At 47.6% G+C, this 15,282-nt stretch overlaps 1 protein-coding gene across 3 annotated transcripts in view; it reads left to right on the top strand.

The window, feature by feature from the left end:
- Window positions 1–15,282, top strand: part of HIC2 (HIC ZBTB transcriptional repressor 2) — a 152,425-nt gene that overhangs the window by 121,082 nt on the left and 16,061 nt on the right. For 2 of the 3 annotated variants that reach the window (XM_081893372.1, XM_081893371.1), the window contains one exon: window positions 10,256–13,200. In XM_081893372.1, coding sequence (XP_081749498.1) covers window positions 10,293–12,014 — 1,722 coding nt within the window. In that variant the 5' untranslated portion in view covers window positions 10,256–10,292 and the 3' untranslated portion in view covers window positions 12,015–13,200. Of the gene's footprint in view, window positions 1–10,255; window positions 13,201–15,282 lie in introns of those variants that run through there. The other variant, XR_014163854.1, reaches the window with a different exon arrangement.

Raw genomic sequence — 15,282 nt, 5'->3', positions numbered from 1 at the left:
GTGCAAACTGGGCCAGCATGTCTCTTAATCCCATTGCATTTTTAGCACACACAAAAAGGGTCCTCAATGGAAGAGAATCTGTTGCAATTCCTTCCACGAGAAGAAAGGAGCTGTTGACCTCCTGGCTGCTTAACAATGATAGCTGACCTAATCATTCAAGAGGGCCAAACTGCATGTCAATTTTCAGCGTGCATTTTTGAAAGCACACGGGCAACGATCTTTCCCAAAATTGTTTTGGCAGAAAAGGAGATTGGTATAGAGGTCCTAGTCTGGGTTGGATTCATAACGCACAGAGAAAGTTATCTCTTCCCGCTGAGACTCACACTCTGAAGGTCCTCTTGGCAGCAACTGGGGAGTGGTGGTGGTGGTGGCAGGAATAGCAGCTTCGAGGAGGATAGAGGATTGTTGACGGGGAAATGGTGCAGGAAGAAAAGAGCTAAGAAGCAAAATGCCCTCCTTGCAAGCCCTCATCCAAGTCCTTACACAGCTGCTTTTTCTGAAAAAAAGAGAAAAGCATAAATGACTGTTGTTGTTGTTTTTAAAATATGCCTGACGTATACTTCAGCTCTTAAGATTTACACATTATGCCTCTGAACGTCATTTTCTGGGAAATGCAAGTGGGGAGAGCGCTGTTATGCTCATGTCCTACTTTCAGGCTTCGAAGGGGGGCATCTGGTTGGCCAGGGTGAGAACAGGATGCCAGGCTAGGTGGACCCACTGGCTTGAGGAGGAGAGGGCTATTGATGGACACTAGCCATGATAGTAGGGACGCGGGTGGCGCTGTGGGTTAAACCACAGAGCCTAGGTCTTCCTGATCATAAGGTCGGCGGTTCGAATCCCCGCAACAGGTGAGCTCCCATTGCTCGGTCCCTGCTCCTGCCAACCTAGCAGTTCAAAAGCACATCAAAGTGCAAGTAGATAAATAGGTACTGCTCCAGCGGGAAGGTAAATGGTGTTTCCGTGCGCTGCTCTGGTTTGCCAGAAGCGGCTTAGTCATGCTGGCCACATGACCCAGAAGCTGTACGCCAGCTCCCTCGGCCAGTAAAACGAGATGAGCGCCGCAACCCCAGAGTCGGCCACGACTGGACCTAATGGTCTGGGGTCCCTTTACCTTTAGCCATGATGGTTATACTCTGCCTCCATGGTCGGAGGCAGTTGTGCTTCTGAATCCCAGTGGCTGGAGACCACAGAAAGGGAGAGTGCTAGGATCCTGCTTGGAGGTTTCCCACAGGCATCTGGTGGCCACTGTGAGAACAGGATGCTGGACTAGAAGGGCCATTGGCCTGATCCAGCAGACTCTTCTTTATCTTCATCTAGAGTCTGCCTTATACCAGGTCAGATCACTGGTCCATCCATCTCAGAATAGTCTACATTGACCAGCAGTGGCTCTCCAAGGTTTCTGACAGAGGTCTTCCATCAGCTGGACATGCCATTGAAGATTGAGCATAGCACCTTCTGCATGCACAGCAGATGCTCTGCCGCTGAGCTGCACCCCTTTCCCCTACGGGACTGCACAACAGACACATTTTGGAGGGTTTGCTTCAGTTGCTGGGCACAGGCATGCAGCTTAACATTGCAGGCATCAAAGCACCAGAATCTCTTTCTATTCCACTCCCTCCTTCTTCTGGGCACATATTCCTTGCCTTGATCTTTGTAATGTTCTGGGCACCACTGTAAGCGCAACGTGACTCTCCTTTTCCAGGAGGGAGAAGAGGATGCAGGGAATGGGAAGCGGAGCCAAAAGAATTTGGCAGAGAAATAGTGGGCACAGTCTTTTTTTCTTTAGTCAGCAAATTGCATGGCAGGCGGCCACTTCAGCCTTCCCCTGCTTCTGAAAATGAGGGTTGCTGCCGGGCTTCGCTCACCCTGGGCATGCTGCGTGGCGTTGCTTCGGCGTCGCTGTTTGGTGTTTTGCTGTGCAAAGATTGAGGGACGACTTTTGTGCCTGGAATGCAGAATCATGGAATTGTAGCTTTGGAAAGGGACTCTTACGGGTCAACAACCCCAACCTCCTGCAATGCAGGAATCACAGCTGGAAAAACCCTGACAGGTGGCCACCCAACTTCTGTCTAAAAACCTCCAATGAGGGAGAGTCCATCGCCTTCACAGGTAGTCTGTTCCAGTGTCAAAGAGCTCTTCCTGTCAGAAAGTTCCAGTTACAGATAGGTAGCCGTGTTGGTCTGCCATAGTCAAAACAAAAAAAATTCCTTCCAGTAGCACCTTAAAGACCAACTAAGTTAGTTCTTGGTATGAGCTTTCATGTGCATGCACACTTCTTCAGATACCAAGAAAGAAGATATCAGTCTGTACATGTGCAAGTTTCTTGGTGAGGTTGATGGACTTCCATTTCATGCGGCTCAATGTGGTCTGCCATAGTCAAAACAAAACAAAATCCTTCCAGTAGCACCTTAAAGACCAACTACGTTAGTTCTTGGTATGAGCTTTCTTGGTATGAGCTTTCGTGTGCATGCACACTTCTTCAGATAAGAAGAAGTGTGCATGCACACGAAAGCTCATACCAAGAACTAACTTAGTTGGTCTTTAAGGTGCTACTGGAAGGAATTTTTTTTGTCAGAAAGCTGTTCCTGATGTTTAGGCAGAATCACCTTTCTTGTCATTTGAATCCATTGGTTCAGGTCCTTGCCTCTGGAGCAGCAGAACACAAGCTTGCTGCATTGTCCCTGTGGCACCCCTTCAGATATTTGAAGATGGCTGTCATATCACCTCTCCTCCCCCAAGTTAAAACATACCTCAACCGTTCCTCATAAGATTTGGTTTCACTCTGGGTCAACTTGGTCACTCTTCTCTGCCTTATTCCAAGTTAGATCTGACTCCATCTAGCTCAGTGTTGTCTACACTGATTGACAGCCACTCTCCAGGATTTCAGGCAGGGCACTCTCCCAGCCCTCCATGCAGATGCTGGGACCTTCTGCATGAAAAGCAGACACTAACACAGAGCTATTGCACCTTCCCCAGTTCTGGCCAAAGTTTCCCCATCCCCAGTGTAAACGAACACTAAAATTTTAGCTCTGTGAAATGCTTGCAGAGGGGATTGTCAGATGTGTTCTGCAACAAAATTTTGCAGTGTGTCCTCACCTCCCAGCAGGAATGGTTCAGTTGGGAGTTGCAGCCAACCAGTCTTGGACCTCTCCCAAGAGAATTCATTCCATCTCTCCTAGTTTCAACTTTCTGTTCTGACACTCAGCATTCCAACCTGTCAAGTTCTCGTTGGATTGAATTTTGGGGATTGTTTTATTTTCTTGCACTTCTTCAAACCTTGGAAGTCGCCTCGGTGGCCCTATTTTGGCACTCACCATTAGAGAGGGGGATTGTTTTTGAGTACATGCAAGTGCGTGGGTGGTGATTTTATGAGTGTTGCATGATTTGTTGTGCAGCAGTAGGGTTGTGTGCTGCGATAGAGAAGCATGAGATAACTTTCTGAAAAGAAGAAAGCCCTTTTTGGAGTGCAGCCCCAGCACTGAAAACACCTGGCTGATGTGCGCCCCCTCCCAACTCGCAGTCTCTAACTCTACGCAAACTCTGGCTTCTATCTGCTCTGCTGTAATCTTAATAGACGAGCATTCTCCGACTCTGCCTTGAGGTCCAGCATTTTGCCTGTGCTTGCAGAAGAAACTCTGCTTTGCTATAGCAACGTCAGCAGCAAGGCTATGGATGCTTCTGCTGGCTTCTCTGTTCTGTTAATTACTTCGCCTTTGCTGTCAGATCAGGGCCCTGGGAGAGGAGGCACCAGGAACCTTTTGAAGAGTGCCAAGATCACACAGTGCCGCCTTGCTGGATCAGAAGAAAAGGCCCATCTTCCCCACGGTGGAAGCAGAATCCTCTGGGAAGCCCCCAAGCAGGGCCTAAGGAGAATAGCCCACCGTGTCTGCCACTGCCCCCTAGCATTGTAAATTAGAGTCTCTGAGCTGCAACCAGCTCTTCTCAGAATTAGGCCCATGGACGTTAATGGACATGACTAAGGCGTTATCCTCCCTTCCTTATGTGCCACAGGTCTGGGCTTCCCAGGCCTGTGTCCAAGTGTGTTTTGTTTGTTTGTCCTTTGTTATTGTCCCAGTGCTTTTTCCCTGGGGAAACCCACATTTTAGCAATAAATTGGAGCAGACAGCATTTTCCACAGATTGTTTTTTGCTCCAATTCAGCAGTAAAACGGGGGCTTTCCCAGGAAATGCACTGGGTGGGGTACGGGGGGACCGTTAGGACATGAACCTGGAAAGCCCAAACCTGTGCCTAGAGAGCTGAAAGCAAAGGTGAGTGTGGAACTTAGGTTTATTCAGATGGTTTTATATTAGTAGAACTTAATTGGAGACAACCCTGCATTTATTAGTGGCTGTTAAGTAGGCTGTTATGAAAATGTATAAAAAAGGCAAAATTATTATCAATTACCTGTCCTTCACCTTAAGATCCCAGGGCAGGTTACAACTTTAAAGCACACTATTAAAAAGTTTTAAACAGCTTGCAATTACAAAAATAAGGTGGGTTTTTGACATCTGACGTGTCAAAAGCCAGGGTAAGGAGGTGTGTCTTCCCTTCTGATTTTTTTAAAAAAGAAAAACCTTAAACTGGTGTGGAAATGTGGAAAACTGAATTTTGGACTGGGAAAAAGGAGACACTGAAGTTTAACAGATTTGCCCATCCCTTACCTCTGGCTGACCCATCTAAACCGGAGGCTGAACGTGGGATTGTGAAGGTTTCTGTAAGCAACGTGCCACTCTTTCCCCTCGCTTCCTGTTTGCGTGGAGCTTAATCGCCTCTCCTCTGGGTTGTTGATGTAGCTTTCTCTCTTTGCATGTTAAGATATTTATCTTGAGCGGAGCCAGCTTGGGATGGAGTTTCTCAGCATCTGTATCCATTTCTCCCACCCACAGTCAGGCTTTCCTAAGTGAAACTGGCAGCTCTGCTCCACTGCCCTATGTCAGCTTGCTTCACTCAAGCGCCTCTTGACGCAACGCCTAGACTTAATCTCCCACCCTGCCCAAGAAAACGTCCAAAGCGTATATCTCTGGCACCTAATGGGACATGCAGAGCCCATCTTTCCCCCCAAACCCTAAAAACGTGCATATGTTGGGGAAATACCCAGTGCTTTGAATGTAAGTAGCAGGTGTGGAAACATGCTGATCTTTGGGGCATTGTTTTCTATGGTTTATTAGACATTAAAGGTAAAGGTACCCCTGCCTGTACCTGTAGAGTCGGCCAGTCTTGTCCGACTCTAGGGTTGTGCGCCCATCTCACTTAAGAGGCTGGGGGCCACCGCTGTCCGGAGACACTTCCGGGTCACGTGGCCAGCGTGACGAAGCTGCTCTGGCAAGCCAACACCAGCACAGCACACAGAAACGCCGTTTACCTTCCCACTATAAAGCGGTACCTATTTATCTACTTGCACTTAGGGGTGCTTTCAAACTGCTAGGTGGGCAGGAGCTGGGACCGAAAGACGGGAGCTCACCCCGCTGCGGGGATTCGAACCGCCGACCATACGATCGGCAAGTCCTAGGCACTGAGGTTTTACCCACAGTGCCACCCGCGTCCCTTATTAGACATTAGGTATTAAAAAAACCTTTTAAGGAGTTTGGAACAGGAAAGGACAGGGGTTGGGGGAACTCTTGAGACGAATACAATGTGGGTTTAAGTTGAAGGAATATGGCCAGGATTATGTGTGATATTCTGCATCTCCGCTTCTTCTTTTCTTACTGGTTTTTTAAATTGCAAATATAACAGGAAGAAAAGTGAATAAATAAATAAATGTCAGCACACATGACCCCTATTCTCCTCCAAGAGGTACAATTCCCAGAGTGCTTTAACAATCAGATCCTCTTCCCAGGTTACTCTGGTAACTGTACCTGTAAACAGAATGCTCATCTTTCATAGAATTGTAGACTTGGAAGGAATCTGGTTCAACCCCCTGCAATGCAGGAACTCTGCCTACAGCCATCACTGGGTGGGCTCCCTAACTACCAGCCTTACGGTTAACAGCCAGACGCATTTTAAATAAAAGCACACATTCTACTCATGTAAAAACACCAGGCAGGCCCCACAAATAACCCAGAGATGCATTTTAAATAAAAGGATACATTCTACGCATGTAAAAACACCCTGATTCCCGGACCGTCCGCAGGCCAGATTTAGAAGGCGATTGAGCCGGATCCAGCCCCCAGGCCTTAGTTTGCCTACCTATGGGAATGATGGTCTCTTAACAACAACTCTCAACACTCTTCATGAACTACAGTTCCCGGGAGTCTTTGGGAGAAGCCATGACTACTTAAAGTGGCACAGTAGTGCTTTAAGTAGATGGTGTGGATGTAGCCTTAAGAGTCATGGTTACACTTCCTCTGCGTTGTTGGTTTGGTTGGTGAAAGGTGCAACCTGCCCTCCTTCCATTTTGGAGCTTAAGAAGTGCTTGCATGGGGTTCCCATGGGGTTCTCCTGTCCAGGCCCATCCTCCAGCAGCGTTTCTGTGTTATGTGCCTTCCATCTTTGCTTTGGAGGCCCTGAATTTGCAGGTTTGCCTTCAAGTTTCACATCCGTGGAAGCTCTCCTGCCGGCTGATGGAAGTACAATTCTGGTTTTAAAATTAAAAAAAAGATCTGGCTTTGCCGTCCTTTTTTCTATTTGGCAATGGCATTTCCTTTCGGGGCTGGGCAGCTTATGCTAAGACCTCTATCTGCTTCTTTTCATCCTTTAATTGTGCGTTGAAATTTTGGCCAGCGGCCAATGCTTTGGCATGTGTCTAATGCGAATGCAGCAATTCCTGTAGGACCAGTAATGCAGTGGGCAGCCCAACTGTATATATTAGCTCCCTGTTTCCAACCTATCTGATTGAATAGCGCCGTTTATAACCTGTATACTCCTACTGCAGGTTGATTCTCTTGTATTGTCTTTACATATTTTTTTGCACCTCTCTCTCTTTTAACCCTACGTTGAAGGGTTGTTGCAAACTAGCACTGTATGGAGCAAGGACCAGCCCGCTTATTACGGTCTTCCTCAGAGGCCCCACCCCATGTGCCATGCTTGGGCAACTCCTTGGGTTAAGGCCTTTGCGGCAGTGTGGACCAAACTATGGAACTCCCTTCTTCAGTAGAGCTGCATTGCTCATTCACTGCCGTCCTTCCGGCACTCAGGTGCTTTCTAGAGCCTGCTTTGGACAACATAGTACGCCAAACTGACTGACTGCAAGAGTGGGGAACCTTTGGCCTTCCAGTTGTGGCTGAACTACATCTCCCATCAGCCCCAGCAAACATGGCCAGTAGCTAAGGATGATGGGAGTTGCAGTTCATGAGCAGCTGGAGGGCTGAAGGTTCTCTACGCCTGCCTTACTGGGACAGCACAAAGACATGGGCTCCTGGAAAGGAGCTTGCTGTTGGTTTCTTCTTACCTGTGCCTTTTTTCTTTTTTACTGCTGCACAGCATGGACTGAGTGGTGTTTTAGAATCATAGAATGGAGAAGGGACCACAAGTGTCATCTAGTCCAAAACCCTGCAATGCAGGAATAGTTTGCCCAACATGGGCCTAGAACTCACAACCCTAAGAGTAAGAGTCTCGTGCTCTACCAACTGAGCTATCCAGTTGATTATAACTTGCCATTGTGTTCTCTCCTTCCCTCACTCCCCGTGGATACAGCTTGTGGCTAGTTAGGAAAGAATGTTAACCAGGAATCCCAGTCTGGATGACAGAATAAGTCAAACTTTGGCTTGGCTTGGCTTGGCTTGGCGATGGAAAAACAGGACCGTGAAGGAAGAAAAAATCTGCAAACTCCTCTTTAGGAGTTCACATGTTTGTGCTGTTCCAGTAGTTGGGTGTACTGTGTTGTGTAAACCAGGCCCCAGAGCCTTTGGAGTTTTGTGGCAAATCTATTTTTGTTTTGTTTTTACTCTGCTCTATTCTGTCCTTTAATTTCTAAAATTTTACATCAATGTATTTCACATGTTAATTCATCTCACATATTTATGGGCCGCTCTTCACCTGAGCAGTCTTGAGGCAAGGTGCAACCAAATGTTTTGAAATCACAATAATTATACAAGAGCAAAGCAAAACAATCCTAAATTCTCATCAGCAACAGCCAGAGAAAAGCACAGCAAGGTTAAAACAAATCACAGTGCATCTTGCCCTTCCCCCAAGGCCTGGACAAATGGGTGTTAAAAGGCAGATCCAGAAATGTGGAGCCACCACAAAGTCGGCCCTCCCTTCACAAAATGTCAGTAAAAGTACAGTTGCAGAATAAATCAACAGAACTAAGTAATCATGGCAGCATCAAATGCTTTTAAGAACAACCGGCAACAGGCTTGTTTTAAAGCATTTCTGCCCTTCTCTTCAGCTTATAGAGCAATAAAAAGCTGCATAGGCCCCACTGCCAGCCACAGCACAACAGGAAAAAGGGAGGCGGGAGAGAGAAAAACAAGCAAATTATTAATGTTACAATGAAAGAGTGTACATTATTTTTAAATGCTGGTGCCTAAAATGTACTAGCATATGTGCCAGATGGGCCTCTTCAGGGGGAGAATTCCACAGTTGAGGCATTGTGGGGTGGGGGATTTCTGGGTGCCCCCCACCCCAGTTCACCACAGAGACTGAAACAGATGGGGCTGATTCATTTCATTTTTCTCTTTCTTTCAGCAAAAAAATGCACACCTCTGTTCTGCCTTCCCTGCCACAAATGTTGCATTCACCCCCATGAGAAATTCCTTGAGCATCCTTTGTGGGAGGGCTATCCCCGTTAATATTCTCCCTTTTCATGTGTTTCTCTCTGCACCTCACTTGGGAGTGGGGTGGGCGGTTTGTCCCACCTTTTCTTCCAGCGAGTAAAGGAAGAACAAAGGCAGGGTCTGTCGTTCTACAGCACTCTTGGTAATGATACCCAGGCATTTTTCTAAGACAGAAATGATCGGAAGTCCAGCTCCCACAACACTTCCATGCTGTTCATGTAATGACGATTCACTTTGGTTCATTGCAGAGCGCTGTTCTGATATGCAACTCCCAGGTTTTGACTAGGTATCAATGCAGATCTTTTCAATTTTTAATATCAGGACTCTGCCATACTGCAGTCCTGGCGGCGTTCCTTGGGGAGGGGGCTGGCAGACTTGAAGATACAGAAGTACTGTGTATGTTTCACAAGAGGTTTCATCCTGCTTTGTTTCAGTGGGCTGGGAAGCACCTTTTATAACCCATCGTAAAGGTCTTGCAAAATGCAGTTCCCTCTCTCTGCAGCACCTTAATTCTGGCTCTCCAAGGCTTGGTTTGGTTTCATTCTTGGATGGTTTGGTTTTGATTACATTTTATGATGCTGCCTTTCCAGGGCCCCAAAGATGGTTCAGAATTAAACCGGTTCATTAGGGTTGGATTTGTTTGTTAGTGTTCATTAGCCTCAGCATTTATAAGCAGGCCAATTTCCCGCTATGTTCTGGTAACTTTCTCTAGTAAATCACTGTCGGTGTTTGGTCTTGCACAGGGGATATTGTTATGTCTGTTAAGGATAAATCTCTGAGCTGTGGACCAACTGCATCTTGATGGTAACATGCACTCACTTAGATTCATTCATATGGATGTAAAATGGCTGCCCACTGCTTTCCTTCCACCTGGCATCACTGTCTCTTCAGGTAGTAAACGCTGATAAATGTGTTTTCAGTTGCAGCAGCTATGCCTTCTAATAGCAAACTCAGCTGGTTGACTTCCTGTCACACAGGAAGCAAAATGGAACCTTTCTGAAATAGTTGCAGTTTATACATTCTGAGTCCTCTAGACATGCAGAAGACCATAGGTCTGTGCATTAGAAGAGGGAGTTGGGCGCAGACAAGTCCTGCCCGCGATATAATGCCAGGTGAAAGCACCACCATGCTCTGGCTCTGGGCAGTGTATCACCCAGGCCTACCATGTATGCTCTTTTGAGCTCCTTAGAGGAGAGGAGGGGTAGAAATGAAATAAATACACTAGCAAGAGAACTACTTACAGGGATGGGAGACCCTCAAGACATGCAGTGTTCTATACTGGGACCCTAAAATCACCTAATTATGTATTTAAATAGATAAATAAAATCTGGGCAGTGTTTGAAATGCATGTAGCACAGGGATGGGAAACCTGTGGCCTTCCAGATGTTTCCATCATCCCTACCAGCCACTGTGGCCAGGGATGAGAGCAGTTTTAATCCAGCAACATCTGGAGGGCCACAGGTTCCTTGAGGTAAGAGATGCTGGTGCAAGTGGCCAATGGGCTCACTGTTTCGTTCTGTTTGCTTCTCTCTTCTTTGCAGGTAATAAAGTAAACGTGGAAAGGAAGAGAAGGTGGAGATGGAACTGCCAAATCATGCCAAACAACTGCTGCTGCAACTAAACCAGCAACGAGCCAAAGGTTTCCTCTGTGATGTGATCATTGTCGTGGAAAATGCCCTCTTCCGTGCCCACAAGAATATCCTCGCAGCCAGCAGCATGTACTTCAAATCCCTCGTCCTGCACGACAACCTGATCAACCTAGATACCGACATGGTCAACCCCACAGTGTTCCGGCAAATCTTGGACTTTATTTATACTGGGAAGCTCTTAATGACCGACCAGCCTGGTGAACAGAACTTCAATGCTCTCCTCACGGCCGCAAGCTACCTCCAGCTACCCGACCTAGCTGCCCTCTGCAGGAAGAAGCTGAAACGCAACGGGAGGTCCTTCGCTGGCAGGGCCGGCGGCGCCCCCAGCGTCGGGAGACCCCCTCGGAGTCAGAGACTTTCCACTGCTTCAGTCATCACTCGTTATTCAGGGTCAGCCGAGGGGCCGAAGGGCTCTCACTTGAAGGAGATGCCAAAGGGGAAGATCTCGGACGACGAGGTCTTCATCAGCAGCTCCAACCAAGAGAACTCGCATGCCTTGAGTAGGGGGATCGGCAAGAACGGCGGAGACGGGAGCAGCAGCAGTGCGAACGGGAGCAGCGGGGACCAGGAGCTGGGCCTCGACCTGTCCAAGAAAAGTCCCTCCCTTCCCCCGGCACCCTCCCAGGACGACACGCCGCACGGCGAAAGCCAGCGTGGCTCCCCCCGACCTGCCTCAGCCCCTGCAGCCAACAGTGCCTCATCGTTTGACGAGTCCGCCGCCGGAGCCGCGCCCAACCTCCCCGACAACTGCGAACCGATGGAAATGGACTTGAGCGAAGACCGCCAGTCCCTCCCGGAAGGCAGCCAGAGGAAAAGCCTGCGCCATTCGTCGCGCAAGAAGGAGTGGCTCAAGAAAGAGAGCGCCTTCGACAGGAAAGAGGGCGGCAAAGGCGGCGAGGAGAGCGAGGGACTGCCCAACGGGATCCTGATGGGCCCCTTGAGCAAGTCGGCGGAGCGGAGCCTCGGCCTGGGCGCCTACGGGTCGGAGCTGCCGTTCACCTGCAAAGAGGATGTCGAGAACGGGAAGGAGAACAGCGACGACAGCGGGCAGAGCGAGAGCGAGAGTGGCGGGCACACTAGCGCCAACTACGTCTACCGGCAGGAAGGCTACGAGCCGGTGGCCTTTGGGGACAACCTTTACGTCTGCATCCCGTGCGGGAAGGGCTTCCCCAGTTCCGAGCAGCTGAACGCCCACGTGGAGAAACACACCGAGGAAGACCTGTACATCAAGGAAGAAGGGACGTACGACGACAAAGAGGAGGAAGCGGAGGATCTGTCCAACCCCAACCAGCCCTACACCACGGAGTCGCGGCCCTTCAAATGCTCTGTGTGCGAGAAGAGCTACAAAGACCCGGCCACTCTCCGGCAGCACGAGAAGACTCACTGGCTGACGCGGCCTTTCCCATGCAATATCTGCGGCAAGATGTTCACGCAGCGGGGCACCATGACGCGTCACATGCGCAGCCACTTGGGCCTCAAGCCCTTTGCTTGCGAGGAGTGCGGGATGCGCTTTACCCGGCAGTACCGACTGACAGAGCATATGCGCGTCCACTCAGGGGAAAAGCCCTACGAATGTCAGCTGTGTGGCGGGAAGTTCACCCAGCAGCGCAATCTCATCAGCCACCTGCGAATGCATACCTCTCCTACATAAAGCCAAAGACTCTGCAATGAGCTCTGAGCCCACCCGCCATAAACATATACCTTTCCCTAGACTTGCTGCTTTAAAAAAAGAAAGAAAAAGAAAGAAACAAATAAGGGCCGTTCCCGTCCCTGTTCAGTCATGGGGGGGGCCTCAAACAAGCAGAGCTTTATTTCTTTCTCTTCCCCGTCCCCCAAACTCCAAATATACAAAGAAAAGCCAGCCCACAATGAAGCTGCTGTCTCCCATTTGCGTTTTTCTCCCCCATGCCACCCACCAACCCCTCTTTTTTTTCTTTGCCGTTTAGGTCAAGAAATGCCACTACTCTGCTTAAGGTTGTGGGGACATCTAGCTTAACTATAAGCCCAGGTGTGGAGAGAAAAGGGGGGGTGAGGTGGAAGAAATTCCTTCCCAGTTGATGCTAATTGGAAATGGCGGCCCTAAGGGGCCGATCCTTGCGATTGGGGTGGGGAGGAAAGACAGGCCGTAAGCTGCTTCACATCCCTCACTTTCCTTTCTTAGCACTTTGGATTTCCGTTTCTAAAACTTGACCCAAGTATTATTCCTCTCCCCCCCCCCCCACCAATGGAGATGGATGTTGCGCACAGACTTTTCCGGTTCCTGTGGCTGTTTTTCCTAGCCATGGGCCTTAATTTCCTCCCACCCCTTGCTCTCCTAACCATTGACATTGGTTGTTGCCCCTAAAAGCTACCGGTGGGAGCATTTCTTGCCACAGAATCCAATTCATTTTGTTGTTATTATCGTTATTTTTTCTTTTCTCAGAAAACGCCTCAGAATTTCTTTTATTGGGAAAATTTTGTTGGTGGCCCAGTCAGTTGACCGTCTCTCACATGGGGGAGAGTCTTAATGAATCCTCAATAGTTTTTGCATGCTTTCAGTCTATGAAAGGTGGCATATTTTTCTTTTCCCCACCCCACCATTATTTTTCAGCGATGGAGTTCGGCCTACTTAGCCGTTGCACACCAAACATGTACCTCTTCACCTCCATGTTTTTGTCCTATACCTTACTTAAATTTACTTCAACCTTATCCATGACTGAATGGGAGTCGGGTGCCCCTGGGGAATTTACTTCAGCTGAGCAGGGGTCGTCTTTTATGTTTCTCCCCCCACCCCAAAAAGCCCCAATAGTTCGTATGGATATTCTTTGCTTAGAGGTACTTGTTTTATTAAGAGAAAATTGTTAAAACGTTTATGTAATTGTTGGAACTGGAAGGTTTTGAGGTAACTCTTAACATAAGAGCGGGCGCAGGGAGTGGGTTTGATAATAGGCTGGAATTGCTACAAGTTCCTTTAGGTACATCTTTATTTTGTGTGTGTGTGTGTGTGTGTTTAGCTTTTTTCTCCCTCACTAAAGAACGGGTTCGGCCCGTTCCCTTTGCTACCTCTTGAATTCATGAGAACAATAAGATGGTTAGTGAAATATTAGGTGTGGCGTTTTTGTCCCCCTGCCCCTCTTCCTCTCCCCGCCCCCTGTAAGTAAGTGTACAAAGTAGAAACTAAATTAAAACGTTTAAGGGATTTTTTTTGCCACCTCATCCTACCCTCAAGAAGTCCATTTAAAATGAGCATTTTGAAGCAAACCTTGGCCAAAGACAATAGGTAGATTGCAAGCCAGAAGCCCGAGTGAATAGTGCTGTAGGGGGCCCCTGGCTTTTCACCAAAATTACTGATTTTTCTGTCCGTGAGGAAACTTTTTTTCTTTTCTTTAAGAGCTTCTGGGCTCTTTCCAGCTTTGTTTTTATTGCACCTGGATGCTGTTTTTTCGTGGGGGAAAGAATGTCTACTGTCCGTTGCTTTCCTTAACACATCTGGATTAGCAAAAAAGGTGACCATCTGACAGGATAAGGGAACGGCGTTGTAGCAGGCGGCGTTTTCCTAGGATCCAGAGTGCAATAAGAGTGTGTGGGAAGCCCAACCAAAGTGTTTCATATCCTCCCTTTTTGTTGAGGGGGTGGTGGTGAGGGAGATGGCGGGGTGTGTGGTATTTTTCCCCCTGCTCCTTTCATGATGGCGGCGATGGCAGTCGTCAAGGAAATCTTAAAACGCACGCCACACACGAGTTGGAAAGTTCGGAAGAGCAAACGTTTCCAACAGCCTCTGTAGAAGACTTCACAGCCAACAGCTGCTATAGGTTTTAGAGGAGCGGACAAGTATATCGCCCGCCATTTTGTGGCCCCTTGACTTTGTTGGCGTGACTTTTTGTGAAAAGCGATGGCTTCCCCACCACCACCACCATTGCTCCCCAGTGTGTTGGGGTGGGGAGTGCGGTGGTAAAACATTTTTTGCAGTCCCTTTAGAATCATCCTGTCTAAAATTGAGTAAGGTTTACATTTTTTTTCCGCTTTAACTTTCTTGCTCAAAACCATTGTTCTCTTTATTATTATTATTATAATTATTATTATTAATATTATTAATATTATTATTGGTAGGGTTCACCAAAGCCCTATGTCTTTTTTTTTCTTCAGAAAAGGAAAAAAATCTTGTGTCTTTTTAAGTTTAGACCAAAAAAAAAGAAAAAAAGTTGAGCGTATTCAAATAAAAAACAAAGATAAGCTTTCATTATTATTTTTCTCCCTCCTCTCCCCCCCCAAAAGAAAACACTTTTTTTCCTCTTAAGAAATAGACCGTAAACAGTGTTTTGGGTCACTCAGACCTCCATGCAGGAAAGGCTTCCAGATATCCCTAAACTCTCAACTCCCAGCCAGCAAGGTCAATAATATTGGGTGATGGGAGGTGTAGTCTGGAAATAATTTGGAGGGCCACAGATTAAACGCAACCATATTTTGTCTTGTCGCGTTACAAGAAAAGGTTCCTTCCCCATTCCGTATAACTTTGCCTCACGCAATGTCGGGCTACTTTCTAATTCCCTTGTTCTAGTGTCGCCATTTTGATTTTCATGTAGGTTTTGTGAGATGCTAACAGAGCACTGATGTGGAATGATTCGTTTAAGACCACCACCCCCCAAAAAATCATAAGATGCATTTCTTTTCCTTTTTTTTCTATTAAAAAACAAAACACTACCGTTGAGTTGGATACAGACTTAAGTCATATGGGCCTACTGACCTCAGTAGGACTAAGTCTGGATTCAATCTGCAGTCTGCTTTGTGGGAGGCGATGAAAAAAATAAAATAATGTAGCCTGTAAATCTTCACCTTCAACCCTGTAGGCAACTTGGGAGTTCAGAGCGGGGAGAGGCTTTCCCACTCTTTTTTTTTACATCCTTTTGTGTGCTCCAAGCTGCTCACACACATAACATGAA

Source organism: Podarcis melisellensis (assembly GCF_964234715.1).
Source record: "Podarcis melisellensis genome assembly, chromosome: 16".
Classification (NCBI taxonomy): Eukaryota; Metazoa; Chordata; class Lepidosauria; order Squamata; family Lacertidae; genus Podarcis; species Podarcis melisellensis.
The sequence above is the reverse complement of the archived record's forward strand: the minus strand, read 5'-3'. Positions and strand labels throughout refer to the sequence as shown.